Below are 16,118 nucleotides of genomic sequence, written 5' to 3'. Positions count from 1 at the left end.
AGAGATCTGCAGATTCCTCTTCTTTGTTTGGGGTTTGGAGGTGCCCATATGAGGCCCAGCTATGAAGCAATGCAAGCTGCTGGGGCCTTGGGCCTTCTTTTGGAAGTTCTGGGTCTCTCTGACCCAGCTGCAGTGTGTTAGGTAATTTTCAGATAGCAAAGGGCCAGGCTGTTCACATGCAAAAGCCACTGCGCACAGCCTGGGTGGGGTGGGGTCTCAGGGGATCAACAGGGCGGAGCAAGCAGCGATGGCTGCTCCCCAGTCCTACCCTATGAGGCCCCCGGTCTCAGTGTCCCGTGGGAATCGCTGCAAACACCTCTGAGAGAAAGCTGCCCTCGAGTTCTGACCAATGCCAGACAGTCCAGTTTCTCCCAGTATGAGTCTGGGTCCCTAGAGACTAGCCTGGAACTGGAGTTCAGATCAGCTGGGAGCTTGAGACTCCCTCCTGAATGAAAAAGACAGCTGCATCCTCAGTTGCCAGCCCTTTCAATTTGCGCCTCTGTACCTCTAAACTTTACTTCCACACTGCAGCTCCTCTGAGTCTCAGTGTGCTTTTCTCTTTCCTTCTAGTTGTAGAATTTCCACTCAGCCAGCCTTCCTGTGGTTCTGGATGATGTCCCTTTTGTCTTTTAGTTGTATTTTGGAAGTAGTTGTGCATGGCAGCAATTTCTGGTGTTTACCTATGCTGCCATCTTGGTTTCTCGATGGTTTATTTTTATTTCACGCTCGCTTTTGTTGATATTTCCGTAGAATTTAAAATTATCATTTTATTATTGAATTTATCGTTGTAATGTATTATATTGTGCAAATAAAATTCAATCCCCATAAATGGCATCAGATGAAGAAATAATTGAACCAATCACCTCGCAAGAAGAAGATGACATTCTTTATTCAACTCCAGAGTCAGATGATGTTTTTAATTAAATTCAAAATATCGTGGTGTGTGGGGATGGTTTCCGTTTTGGACACATGGCAGTTATCTGGTTAAGATGAACAATTTTGTAGCAGGGAAGGGGACTGGAATAAGCCTATTAAAGAGATGCAGTCATAAAGTACAAGACAAAGGAAGGAAGTCAATTTACGGTATGTGTAACTTTCTCTAGATCAGTGGTTCCCAACGTGGGGCAACTCGATTTTTAAGTTATTAACAGTGAATTTTTTGCATTTCTTATGCAGTATATAAATAGATATTTACAGTATATAAATATATATTGTGACATATTTATGCATTTCAGTTCTCTATTTTATGTTTTGAAACTTTATTTGCTGTTTTTCATATTCATATTATTATTATTTTAACAGTTTCTTAGTGTTTTCTTCCTCAGTAGTTCAACTATCCTTTCATTCTTTTTTTCTTTCTCTTTCATGGATGCCATGTTCTTTGTAAGCTTGTTTAGACCAAGTTAATGGCCTTTTAGGCTTCCTCCATGTGAATAGTTCACTCTTTGAATAATAAAAATTACATGTCATGGGCGGGGGGGAGCATCAGAATTTTAGAGATGTTTAGGTAGGGCATAGCCAAAAAAAGGTTGGAAACCACTGCTCTAGATAGAGGTAAAAGAGGAAAATAGAAATTGGCCTACACCTTAAAGTTAGCATGCATTAGCCATAGTCTCATTGAAAAATGTTGTGAGTCCATTATTTCAAACTTTCAAAAACAAAACACTTACAGTATAATTAGTAGCTTGAATGTTCCTAAGTGATGCTTCCAGTTGTGTTATCAAGAAACGTATAGTCAAAGCAGGAACTATTTCCTCCCCATTCTGGCTGTTAGCTGCAACTTCTCTCTATGCAAAATTATTCAGTTGAAAATGTCCTTAAGTTAGAATAAATATCTACATATTTTTATAAATAATACATTTTCATTGTAAAAAAATTTGGAATACAGATATAAAGATTTCTTCTTTAAATCCACACAACCCAGATACAACTGTTTTCATACATGTTTTTTCTTAAGAACTCTGTCAAACCTTTGTAACTATTTCCTCAAAACACTAAAAAGCATTACTATGTCTGCCAAAGGGTTGGCAATATCCACTCTTACTTCAGAGGAAAGTGGTAATCCCAATTCATTCTCATATCTTCTGTGCCCTAGCATAACTAAAATCTCCCTTCCAACTCTGAACCTGTGGTAAGCAGGAATGCTGGCTTTAATATCAACACCAAGAAAAGCCATCTGATACTACAATCTGATTGGAACCAAGCTAATAAATGATTTATTATGTATGTTAGTTTGGTATTTACGCAGATGAAATGAATGACTATGTATTATGTTTGTGGTCATTCCCCAACGCCTTATGACCACAACTGCGTGGCTTAAATTACATTATCTGTTTAATGATGTACAGACAGTCCTCGGGTTACAGGTTACATCGGACTCGACATACGTCATTTCGTGGTTACATCGCCATCTCCCATTTATTTATAAATAAAAAAACTTCTGTCATTTCAACTTTTGTACATATGTGCTTTATGTTTTTTATTATTTATTTACCACAAGTAAAGGTCAGGAATTGTTACCTTTCTTTTAAATTTTTTTTACTGTTTCACTTCATTACTGCTGTGTATGTGCTCCATGTGAGTGACGTAGGTGCTTATGAAGGTGGGTTCCAACTTTGGCAAAAATCACGTTATGTCACTCTGTACAAACAGATCTCTGACGTAACTCGAGGACCTATTGTATTATCTGTTTGGAAAGTTTAATCTACATTTTCTTAACTTGGTGTCTAATATACAATATTTTACTGTTGTTCTCCTAGCTAACTAGATGCTTAATTTCAGTCTCCCTAGCACTCAAGTTAATGAACCTCTTCTCCATCGACACACATTCCCTGGATAAATTAATCCAGCCATGTTTTTAAACACTGCAAAGGTTGGAGCAGTGGTTTCCAACCTTTATTCTCAGTCCTTAGTTGAAAGCACAGCTTTCCAAATTCCGAGATTTTCCAAATTTTTATTTCCAGCTCAGAACTATCACCAGAATTCCAGATTCATATATCCAGTTACTCAACAATATATGTTAATTTTGAAAAGGCATATAAAACATAACACTGAAGTTCCACCTCTGCCAAGCAGTCTAGATAGTTTCAGATCAATCCTCTCAATGACAACTAAAAAACTGAACAAAATATAAAAACTATATATTTGAAAGCAATTGAAAACTATCAATGGCCAAAATGCAAGACAGGAAGAAAGACCAGAAATGTGAGACTGTTGGGAGTCACTTTTATCTTTAAGGCAACTGTTGTATTTGGTTGTGGCTGAGAGGCTGAGATGCTAGGCACATTTCTTAGCAAACTTGTAAAAGTAGGGGGAAAACTGAGAGTACATGATCTATGAACAGCAGGCCTAATAAACAACTCATTCTTTTGTTTGGGAACCTGAAGAAATATACTGTAAGAGCATCTTTTTTGATCCCACTTCGAAAAACACCCTAACACTAGGATTTAAATGCACATAGTTTATTTGGGATATGCCAAGGACAAGAGTAGGGGAGTGGAGAAAAGATACAGGAAAGTGAAAGCAGGCCTTAAATTAATGGGATATGTTATTAAACCAGTTACCCACAGTGGGTAACTCTAGTTAACATAACAGGGAAACTGAGAAACAGTAAAAATACAAACCTCATTATTACCCAATGCAAAAGGGAACTGAGGTATTTATATAACAATCCCAAAGTGTTTTCTAGGGTAAAGGGGAGTATTAACTCCTTGGGATTTTAGAACTGCTGAGTACAGCCTTCTGCAGTTCCAGAAAAAAAAAAAAAAAGGTCTGAGGCATAGAGATGCAGATACTGAAAACTGGAAGTTGTCCAGAGCAGTGGTCACCAAGCTTTCAGACCTCACGGACCACCAGTGGTCTGTAGACCACTAGTTGGCGAACGCTGGTCAAAAGCATACGGAAAGGACAGAAGTCAAGGGATATGGGCAGGGCACTGGCAGTACCTACTGCAAATGGTAAACCATAAATAGACTCTTCCTCAGGGAACAGAAGCTTGAAATGATCTCAGTCCTTAGTTGAATTAAATGATCTGTCAGAAAAGCACAAATAAGCATTACTAAGAAATATTTTGTCCAGTTTTTCAAGTTCTTCTCAAAGGAATTGCTCTAAACCAATCTAGGCAGCCACTGAAAGTTACAGAATTCTCTATGATCTTTTAGATCACTATGGAATCTGTATTAATGTCTTCATATTCACATTAATGATTTGGTTATTTTCTTGCCTTCTTTCTTTTTCTTTGAACATTCTTACTAGGCATTTATCAATATTATTGGTCTTTTCAAAAGAACAAGTTTTGGCTTTGCTGACCTTTATTATGTGCTTTATTCTATTTTATTCGACTTAGCTATTTTTAATACTTCCTTCTTTAGACTTAGTTTTTAATTTACTGTTCTTCCATTAATCTCTTGAACTTTTTATTTAGATTATTGGTATTCAACCTTGCTTTTTATTCTAACATATGAATTTCAAGTTATAAATATTCCTGAAAGCACAGCTTTTACTTAATAACACAGTTTTAATATATATTTTTTATTCAGTTTAAAAATTTATATAATTTTCATTATGATTTCTTCTTTGACCCCTAGGTTACCTAGGTTAGAGCTATCTATATATACTTGAGGCCCAATGCACAAAATTCATGCAAGGGGCTTGGCCCTCACAGCCCCGGCTGCCTTGGCCACCCAGCTTTGTCTGGAAGGTCGTCTGGACAGTCGTTCCACTGTTCAGCTGTTAGGTTGATTTGCATATTATGCTTTTATTATCCTATATAATAAAGAGGTAATATGCAAATTGACTGCCATGCCCTCACACAGGATGGCCGCCCCCATGTGGTCATAAGATGGCCACCACAAGATGGCTGGCAGGGGAGGGCAGTTGTGGGCAATTAGGACAGCAGGGGAGGGCAGTTAGGGAGGACCAGGCCAGCAGGGAAGGGCAGTTGGGGGTGGACCAAGCCTGCAGGGGAGGGCAGTTGGGGGGGATCAGGCCTGCAGGGGAGGGTAGTTGGGAGCAATCAGGCAGGCAGAGGAGGACAGTTGGGGGCAATTGGGCTGGCATAAGAGCAGTTAGGCGTTGGTCAGGCTGGCAGGGGAGTGGTTAGGGGGTGATCAGGCTGGCAGGCAAAAGAGGTTAGGGGCAATCAGGCAGGCAGGCAGGCGGGCGAGCCATCAGTCCCAGATTGTGAGAGGGATGTCCGACTGCCCATTTAGGCCCGATCCCTGCGGGCAGACATCCCCCGAGGGGTCCCAGATTGGAGAGGTTGCAGGCTGGGCTGAGGGACCCCTCCCCCAGTGCACAAATTTCGCACTGGGCCTCTAGTTATAGACAAAAGCCCAGTGACCAGAATGGTGGAACAACCAGAAGGACCAGTGGCTATGACGCGCACTGCGGCAGCCAACCAGCCTGATCCGGGCCTTGATCAGCTCCCCTCTCCCCCACCAATCAGGGGCGGGGCCAGCGGGCCAACAGCCTGCAGTTGTTCCCCCCAGCCAGCCCATCCCCAATTGGCCCCCAACACCCCAACTCAGAGTTGGGGCTGGCTGGCCAACCACCCATGGACCCTCCCCGTGGCTGCCCCCCCCATTGGCCCCCAACACCCCGATCAGGGGCAGGGCTGGCCGGTCAACCACCTGTGGCCCCTCCCCCCCGCTGGTCCAGCCTGATAGGCCCCCATCAGGGTGGGTCAGCCGGACCCCATCCATGCACGAATTCATTCACCAGGCCTCTAGTATATTTTAACTTAAGAATAGGACTTTCTAGTTTATCTTTGTTACTGATTCTAAAATAATTGTACAATAGTTAGAGAACATGCTCTCTATGTTTTAATTCTTTGGAATTTGATTAGACTTGCTTTGTGACTTAGCACATGGTCAATTTTTGTAAATGTTCTGTGTGCACTTAAAAAGAACATATATTCTGCCACTGTTAGGTGCAGTATTTACTACTATATGTAGTGTGTATGTCTGTATATATTATATACACACACATATATAAACACATATGTCTGTTAGATCAAGTTTGCTTGAGTTCTACTAATTTTGTGTCCATGTTCTATCAGTTATTCAGAGAATTATGTTAAATCACACTAGGATTGTTGATTTATCTATTTCCCCTTTAGCATTATCAATTTTTGTCACTTTATCATACATAAAAGTTCTATATGTATTTGGGTCTATTTTTGAAATTTATCTTCTATTTTCTAGATTTGTCTGTAGAGTAAAGAGCAAGTAACACAATATTTTAGTTACTAGAGCTCCATAATAAGTTTTAACATCTAACTGGGAAAACTCCAAGCCCTTTTCGACTACACTTTTCTTTCATAATTTTCTTGGCTATTCTTCCTTTTATTTCCCATTTGAACTTTAGAATAAGCTTTTAGTAATAACAAAACATCCTTTTATCATTTTTATTGACTTATATGATATTTATACATTTTAATTTCAGGAAAATTGACAGCTTTATCTATATTATTTTCCGAAATGTACTGCTTTCCATTCAGGTCTTCTTTTTTTTACTTTTAATGGAGTTTTAGAGATTTTAATTTATTGTTTTAATAGAGTATTGATTTCTAAACTTAAAGTGAAGAAAATCAGTGTGTGGGGGTACTTGCTTGCTAAAATGGACATTTCCAAACCTACCCTAGAGATTTAGATCCTTTAGGACTAGTATGGTGTTAAGACAGCCTCAGGTAGGTGGCTTAGGAAAATCTTGGAGAAATTCTAATTTATAATCTTATACAGCCCTTAGGTGTTTCCTAAGTATTTTACCTTTTTTGTTGCCATTATAAATAAGTACTTTTCTTTCATTTTTAACTTTAATTGGCTATTGTTTGCATATATAACGGCTACTGGGTTCTATTTCTCATTATTGTTTCTGGGTGATTTCCAAAAGATAAGAGGAATATAGTGGCATTATTCCATCAATTTTAAACCAGAATGTATACTGTGGTAAATTACCTAAGTTAAGGTTATAATTGTATATAGTCTTTGGATATTTTCAGAGTTTGATTTTTTTTTTAAATATATTTTATTGATTTTTTACAGAGAGGAAGGGAGAGAGAGAGAGAGTTAGAAACATCGATGAGAGAGAAACATCGATCAGCTGCCTCCTGCACATCCCCCACTGGGGATGTGCCTGCAACCAAGGTACATGCCCTTGACCAGAATCGAACCTGGGACCTTTCAGTCCGCAGGCCAACGCTCTATCCACTGAGCCAAACCGGCTTCGGCTGATTTTTTAATCATAATAGTATTAATTTGTCTTGTGGAATAATGAATGATACATTTTTTCACAGAAAAGGCAAATGTGACCTTTTCAAGATACCTATGGTTGTTTTGCTTCTTTCCTGCCAATTAACTGCTACAAAAAGTAGATGATTTTCTTTAACTTTGGAAAAATCCATTAATTTGAAAACTGATACCCATCATGTGGTGAAAATTTCACATCTTAATATCTAGAAAAATGATCTGCAAGATAGAAATCTACAATATATTCTCTAGAATATTTATTTTACTCAAGTATCTAAAAGTTTTGGACATTATTTTTATTTTACATTTTTGAAAAAATTGTCAACATTTTAAAAATCAGGAAAACCTAATGCACTCCTCTGTCCCAGAGTGGCATATTATGGTTATTAATAAAATTAGAATAAATACTAGACCTTATAATCAATAGCTTACAAACTACTAACCAACATTCCTACCATTATTCTTGAAAGGCTACCACCAAACTAACTCTATTTAACTAATAAAAGTCTACAGTCAAGGTTGACATTAAGCCCTTCACAAGCAATAAGATGAACACTTCAAGACTTTACCAATACTGTTGTGATTAAAAAAAAGAGTTATTATTAAAAGATAAGGCACATATATTGCTCTCTGCCCCAAGTTCCTGCTTCTAGTTGGTCTTTGAAAGCAGCTAAAATCCTTGGAATTTCTTAAGTGATAGAAGTGTCTTTTGTCCTAATGACGTGACTTTTGGTAGGCTCCCAGATAGGGATTAGTCACCAGAAAAAAACAAGCCAAGATTAAAAGCTTGGACCTTTCAGCCCCATCGGGAGAGGAACTGAAATTTGAGTTAATAATTGATCATGCCTACATAATGAAGCATCCATAAAAATCCTAAAAAGTAAGGCGTTTGGAGAGCTTCCAGTTTGGTGAACATGACCACGTGCCAGGACAAGGGTACACCGAGACTCCACTGGAACAGAAGCTCCTGCACTCAGGACCCTTTCAGACCCTGACCTGGATGTACATCTGTATCCTTTATCATGAACTATACTATGTAATAAAATAGTAAACATAAGTATTTCCCCAAGTCCTGTGGACTGTTCTAGCAAGTCATTCCAACCAAGAGGTGTTAGTACCCCAATTTATAGCCAGTTGGTCAGAGGTACTGAAGACAACTTAGGACTGGCGAATGGCATCTGAAGTGGGGGCAACATTGTGGTACTGGGAACTTAAGCTGTGGGATCTGATACTAACTCCAGGTAGATGGTATCAGAATTGAAATGACTTGTAAGACACCCAGCTAGCCTTGGAGAATTGATCAGTGTGGGAATAAACCCTCACATCTAGTGTCAGAAGTGCTGTGAGTATGGAAGCAGTATGAGAGTAAAGGAACGTGTTTTCCTAGATAGTTACATACAGAGGGCTATACTTCTGCCCCAATAAACAAATTATCTTACCTGTACAGTTTGGAAAGAAAAATTTTCTTCTACAAACTTCTCAATGTAAGGGACCACACCTTTTGGTAGATTATTAACTGTACACAATAACTTTTTCACCTCTAATAGTAGGTTAACAGGCATAAGATTAGAAGGTATGTCCTTTTCCTGTTTATCCTAGAAGACATTATTAAAAATTTACACAATTATATTTGGCTAATATTAAAACCAGACAATGTATTTAAAAAATGAGCAAATCACTATGATAGACTATAGAAAACCCAAATAAGATTAAGATATTCTTCTGCCCTCAAGGAACTTACAACATTATAGGAAGTTTAAGACCAAAACTCAAGAAGCTTTCATATGAGGAATGTCATTATAAATTCATTTGAAAGTTATAAACAAAGTAGAAATTCAAAGAGAAGAATAAATGACACCTTTTTTAAAAAAAAAATAGGGTGACGATATAGGAAACATGAACAATTTTAGATGTAAGTATGAGTTAGGACTTAAAAAATAGTTGCTCTTGAGAAATACAAAGCATGCACTGAATTGGTAATTTAAAGCATAAAAAATGCTGAGTTTAAAATATTACAAAGATTATTCTACACAATAACATGAAAACTATTTCTAAGAATGGTTTTTACATTAGTTGTGAGGAATGGGTGGGCAATAGAAATGGATAAAGGGCCTGGAACAGATGGATGATGGCCTTCCTTCAAACCTTAACAAGATATCATAGCTTCTATACCCTGCTAAAACTTTGGGAAAATGAGTATGTTGCTACTGATCTCTGAATATCAGAACAGCTTCTTACTGCAGAGGCCATAAAGGGCTGAGTCACTGAAAATGCCCTGGCATGGAGTTACTCTGATTGTAAGTAGGAACCAATAAAGTCCATTCAGAACTATCTGCTTTCTCTCCACTTCTGGGTTTGAGTCTTTTTTTTTTTTTTTTTTTTGATTTCAGAGGGGAAAGGAAAGGGGGAGATAGAGAGATTAACATCAATGATGAGAGACAATCATTGATTAGCTGCCTCCTGTATGTCCCACACTGGAGATTGAGCCCACAATCAGGCATGTGCCCTGACCAGGAATCGAACCGTGACCTCCTGGTTCATAGGTTGATGCTCAACCACTGAGTCATGCCAGCTGGGTTGGGTTTGAGTCTTAAATTAAGATTCCTCCATCTCCAACAATACCCAACAAATACACCTTACATTTAATAGTACTTCATTACATAAAAATTATATCCAAAAACACAGGAAAACATCATAACATTTCTAAAGGGTATATAAGTGCATGTTGTGCTACTCTTACTATTTTTGTAACTTTTCTGTTGGTTTAAAATTTCTCAAAAAGTAAAAAAAAAAGAACTTCCATAAACTAGATAAGCGATTATAAAGAATGACCACTAGCCCTGGCCAGTTTGGCTTGGTGGATGGAGCGTCGGCCTGTGGACTGGGATGGGTCCCAGGTTCGATACCAGTCAAGGGCATGTACCTTGGTTGCGGGTACATCTGGTGTGCAGGAGTCAGTTGATCAATTTTCTCTCTCATCGGATAGAGGAGTGTGGATGGGAGAGTTGGAAAGGGTCGAACTCAGCGAACTTACCTCAAAACAATGTAGCTCCCCCGCGCTGCGTATCCCGTCGCCCAACCGACCGACACACCCCCACTTCTTCTAACGACACCCCTAACTCTCTATCCCTCTCCCTTCCTCTCTGCAAAAACTCAATTTAAAAAAATATATATATTTTTAAAAAAAGAATGACCACTATCACCCTGGCCAGTGTTGCTCAATGATTGGTGTCTGCCTGCATATTGAAGGGTCTCGGGTTCGATTCCTGGTCAAGGGCACATGCCTGGGTTGCAGGTTCCATCCCCGGCCCCTGGTAGGGATACATGCGGGAGGCAGCCAATCAATATGTCTCTCTCACATTAATGTTTCTCTCTCTCTCCCTCTTCTATCCTCTCTCTCTTCCTCCATCCCTCCCTTCCACTCTCTCCTAAAATCAATGGGAAAAATATCCGTGAGGATTAACAACAAAAAAAGATCACTATCAGTAGTGTATATATTTCAAACTAAAGGTCAATTCTGCCATCAAAAGTCACCACAGAATCATCTAACACTAATTACCAAATTAATACACATAAATTCTTTTTGACAGAAAATACTATAACCATCACACTTGTTAAATATATCTTATAATAAATACAATTTTAAGTTATTTTTCAAAATATTTGATGTTTAATCCATTTTTGAAAAGTTGATTTGGCATCTAAATCAAATTCAAGTCAGTTTCCACCCTTGCCTCTATATCCCACACCTGGACCTTGAAATGTTTTCTGAATCTAGTTCCCCTGGTTCAAATGTGCATCCCTAAGTACATTTGCCTATGTTGTGTTTACTGTGCAAAATTTGTTATGGTAATAACCTCATACAAGTAAATACTATGATTATTTTATGTTTATATATATTCTTTCATAAGTTACTGAATAACCTTTACAAACTTTTGTTGTTGTTGTCAATCCTTGCTCGAGTATATTTTTCCATTGATTTTTAGGGAGAGACGGAAAGACAGAGAAACGTCGATGTGAGAGAAACACATACATTGGTTGCATTCTGCACAAGCCCCAACCAGGGCTTGGGCCAGGGAGGAGCCTGCAACCAAGGTACATGCCCTTGACCGGAGTGGAACCCAGGACCCTTTGGTCCACAAGCTGACGCTCTATCCACTAAGCCAAACCAGCTAGGGCAGTGGTCGGTAAACTCATTAGTCAAGAGAACCAAATATCAACAGTACAATGATTGAAATTTCTTTTGAGAGCCAAATTTTTTAAACTTAAACTATATAGGTAGGAACATTGTTATTAACTTAATTAGGGTACTCCTAAGCTGGCTTTTGCTAAAAACGTCCTCAATCTGATTGAGGTACATTCGCTGAGGTCGACCCCTTCCAACTCTCCCATCCACACCCATCTTGTATACTTGTATCAGATAGAGGAGTGTGGATGGGAGAGTTGGAAAGGGTCGAACTCAGCGAACTTACCTCAAAACAATGTAGCTCCCCCGCGCTGCGTATCCCGTCGCCCAACCGACCGACACACCCCCACTTCTTCTAACGACACCCCCCCACTTCTTCTAATGCCACTTCTTCAAAATAGACTCGCCCAGGCTGAAAACTGACTTCTGCACATGGGCCACGAAGTTTCATTCACACTGTACGTGCACACCTGCATGTGGTATTTTGTGGAAGAGCCACACTCAAGGGGCCAAAGAGCCGCATGTGGCTTGCGAGCCGCAGTTTGCCGACCACTGAGCTAGGGCCTATACAAACTTTTTAAGTGGATACCAATCGTTATATAAAACCTGTTCATCCAAACTTCATTGAATATAAACATGTGATATTCATATTTAATTAACCATAAAGTATATTATCATTAACAATAAAAGGCTTATATTAATGTATAATTTATTTTCATTCATTGAGTACTCGACTTTCTAACAGTAAAGATGATAAAAACAGCCCAGCTGGTATTGTTCAATGGTTAAGGATCAACCTATGAAACAGGAGGTCACAATTCCAGGTCAGGGCACATGCCCAGGTTTCAGGCTTGATCCCCAGTAGGGCCCCGTGCAGGAGGCAGCCAATCAATGAGTCTCTCTCATCATTGATGTTTCTATCTCTCTCCCTCTCCCTTCTTCTCTGAAATCAATATATCTATCTATCTATCTATCTATCTATCTATCTATCTATCTCAATAATAGATAATTGATTAGATAGATAGATAGATAGATAGATAGATAGACAGACAGACATACACACACACAGGGAAGAGAATTAACTTCAGAAACAACTCAGTGAATTTCTTACTAAATAAAATTTGGTGTGTGTGTGTGATTTCTTTTTATGTATATTGTTTTCATTTTGCTTGAATTTTGTTTTTAAAAGACAAATAAGAGATTTCTTAAAACCAACTGTTAGAATGTTTCTGGGCAAGTCAAATCAATTATCTATTAATTTTAACTTACAGTGAAGACTGGTGCATAGTATAACTTTGAGACACAGGTTATTATCAATTATCAAAGCAAGATTTAATTATGAGCATAATCTTATTTATTAAAATACAAAAGTGAGCTTACCCTGAATTTTTAAAATAATTAAATTAATTAGATTTAACATTACACTACCTACTTTAGTCAATACTAATTAATTAACAGTTAATGAAATTTAAATATTCTCTTACCAGTTGATCAGTTAACTTTTCTACCTTATTCTTAGTTTCTTCCTTAGTCTCCTCCTCCACAGAAAGATCCCTATTTTAAATAAAAAAGAAAGGTGTATTCAGGGTATCTCCTTATAAAGAACATAATTAAATTTAGTAGTAAAAACTCTAACAAGTTAATTTTTGTCTGAAAGTTTCAGAAGTGTAAAATTGTGTTATCAAAGACTGATAAATGGAGGTAGGTGCCCTATCTCTTCAGGGACTCAAAAAAATTATGCCATGTCCTAATTGTATGTGGTAGAGAGAATAGAAAACTGATGTAAAGGAAACTCCATCTTCAAACAGACACATAGTAGACCAAAATAATGAGGGGAAAATTAGCTTATAGCACTATTTCAATGTAAAGAAAAAAGGTTCTTGAAAAAGTTGATGTTTTGTTTTATGTAAATACATATGTATGTCTTTATGAAGATAATAAAGGTTTAGGAAGGCTCTATTAGATAGATCATTTTATTTTTTGTTTCAGGTTCCTAGCCTTACAATTGTCGTTTTCCAAAATGATTTTTTAAATTCAGGCAGAATATAATATTTAGAAAATTGTCAACTATTTTTGTAAAAAGGAATAATTTGACAAGTTTTGCTTTTGACATTGCCTGAAATGTGAACATACGCAGTATTATATACTAAAATGAAAATTTTATTCATGAAATATCTTTGTCTACAATGATGACACAGGACTCAAAATATAAGAATCATAACACAGGATCATATATGATTTATATGATCTTAATTTTATATACTTGCAGAGCTAAAACTGAGGTGAGAAACTTCTATCAATTGATTTACTCAGAATTCTGCTTTATAAATATTACCCCATTTTACTTCACATTTATGTGCTCATTTGACAGAAAATCCTTTATCATCTACATTGTGCAAACTGATTTTTTTTTTTTTTAGGGGAATGTGGGACAGATAAAAATACAGCATTTTTCACACAATGAAAGTTTCAACAAAATATGATTCTTACACAGAAACAATGATTCTCAGTGCTCTTTAAAATGTCATGAAAAAGAAAAACCTGCCCTAGCTGGTTTGGTTCAGTGGATAGAGCGTCAGTCTGTGGACTGAAGGGTCCTGGGTTCGATTCCAGTCAAGGGCACTTGCCTGGGTCGTGGGCTCAATCCCCAGTAGGGGACATACAGGAGGCAGCTGATCAATGATTCTCTCTCATCATTAATGTTTCTTTCTCCCTCCCTCTCCCTTCCTCTCTGAAATCAATAAAAATATATTTTTTTAAAAAAGAAAAACCTATTTACTAGTATTTCCAACTATCTACTGTACAGCTTCCATAAGAATATCTTAGAAGCATGTTAAGCTCACTCATTACCTGCCCTCTCTTTGCTTCACACACACACACACACACACACACACACAACCTGTCTCTTTTTGAGATCCTCATATTAGTTAGTGGTATAATTTCCTTCTGGTCATTAGGAACCTTTGAGCCGTACTTCTTTTACCCTTTTTCTCATATTTAAGCAGTCATAGAATTCTGTTTATTCTAGTTTTATGAACCCCTCCTTTCTTACTATTTCCTATTCCTAGTATTACAAGCTTCCATCAGCTTCTTCCCAAGCTATTACAGGTGCTGTATCTTGAAATTCCATTTCTTTCCACTATCAATAGAGGTAGTCTTTCCAAAATATAGCATAAAATTTCATTTGTCTTCTTAAAATGTTAATAGCCCTGCACAAAATAAAGCTAAACTCCTTAACAGGACAGTCAAAATGCTCCCCAATAATTTGTCTTAAGTACTTTTTCTTAGCCAAATAACGTCCCATCTGCTCTGCTTCTATACCCATCAAAATGCTTCCTAGTCTTTAAAGTTCAATTCAAACAGTACCTTGTGAAAACCCACTCCACCCCAGACAGTAATTATTTTCCCTTCCTATATATAGCCTCAGCATCTCTAATATAACATTTATGTATGCATTTTGCCTAAATATACCTTTTTATATACCTTCCTACATTATAATTCTAAGTACACAAATTTTGTTTAGTCTTTATTCCCTAAGTATCAAGAAGGTCAGTAAATACTTATAAAATAAAGAGATCACATTGCTTACTATATAAGATAGCCAAAGGTAGGAAGGAGATCTCCAATACTAACCTATTGTTTAGTATTATAAGAGAGAGGTATAGGCAGGCTAAACTAGTCCCTGATTGGAGGGACTTTTGGCCTGGCCCCAATTGGCCTGGACTCATATGGATTTATGGCCTGAACCCAATTGAACCATTCAGTAGTCTTCTGTGTTATGCTTAAGTTACCTTCTATAAAATGAGAATAATAACAGCATCCACTTCATAGAGTTGTTATAAGGTTTATATGTTAACACTAGTAGCCCGGTGCACTAGTAGCCTGGTCTGTGCCCTGTTACAGTGCGGGAGCCCTGCGATCCATTGCCCCAAAGAGGTAGGCCCCGCTCACCCATCCAGGGCTCCTTCATGGATTGCCCCCAAAAGGTAGGCCAGAGCCGGAGGAGGCCTGCAGACCCCCGGGCCGGGCCACAGCAGAGGCCTGCAGACCAGGCCGGGCCACAGTAGGGCCACAGCAGAGGCCGGAGACCCCCAGGCCGGGCCATGGTAGGGCCACAGCAGAGGCCTGCAGACCCCCGGGCTGGGCCACGGTGGGGCCACAGCAGAGGCCTGCAGACCCCGGCACAGGTGCACGGAGAGGCCTCCATTGTGCCCTGCACCTGTCCTCAACACTGTGCCCTGCACCCGTCCTCAACATGGCAAGTCCCTGCCCACCTGCGCCTGCTGCGCACGCAGCCTACTGATTGGTCATTACGAGTGAGGGTATCCCAACCAATTTGCATATTACCCTATTATTAGTATAGACTAGAGGCCCAGCGTGTGATGGTAATCACGTGAGGAGGCACCCCGCTTCCACCATGTAGAGTTGTTATAAGGTTTATATGTTAACACTAGTAGCCCGGTGCACTAGTAGCCTGGTCTGTGCCCTGTTACAGTGCGGGAGCCCTGCGATCCATTGCCCCAAAGAGGTAGGCCCCGCTCACCCATCCAGGGCTCCTTCATGGATTGCCCCCAAGAGGTAGGCCAGAGCCGGAGGAGGCCTGCAGACCCCTGGGCCGGGCCACAGCAGAGGCCTGCAGACCACCAGGCCGGGCCACAGTAGGGCCACAGCAGAGGCCGGAGACC

At 39.0% G+C, this 16,118-nt stretch overlaps 1 protein-coding gene and 1 long non-coding RNA gene across 9 annotated transcripts in view; one reads left to right on the top strand and one right to left on the bottom strand.

Moving 5' to 3' along the window:
- Positions 1-16,118, bottom strand: part of DZIP3 (DAZ interacting zinc finger protein 3) — a 131,056-nt gene that overhangs the window by 99,364 nt on the left and 15,574 nt on the right. For 7 of the 8 annotated variants that reach the window (XM_014540846.1, XM_005856986.2, XM_014540850.1 and 4 more), the window contains exons 3-5: positions 12,918-12,987; positions 8,687-8,842; positions 1,671-1,787 (exon numbers count right to left, since the gene is read on the bottom strand). In XM_014540846.1, the coding sequence (XP_014396332.1) occupies positions 1,671-1,787; positions 8,687-8,842; positions 12,918-12,987 (343 nt within the window). The remainder of the gene's footprint in view (positions 1-1,670; positions 1,788-8,686; positions 8,843-12,917; positions 12,988-16,118) is intronic. The other variant, XM_014540867.1, reaches the window with a different exon arrangement.
- Positions 2,556-3,768, top strand: LOC106726334. Its single transcript, XR_001362395.1, has 2 exons — positions 2,556-2,872; positions 2,941-3,768. It is a non-coding gene; the product is annotated as an uncharacterized LOC106726334 (long non-coding RNA).

This window comes from Myotis brandtii, unplaced genomic scaffold (assembly GCF_000412655.1).
Source record: "Myotis brandtii unplaced genomic scaffold, ASM41265v1 scaffold106, whole genome shotgun sequence".
Classification (NCBI taxonomy): Eukaryota; Metazoa; Chordata; class Mammalia; order Chiroptera; family Vespertilionidae; genus Myotis; species Myotis brandtii.
This window is presented reverse-complemented; position numbering and strand designations above follow the sequence as displayed.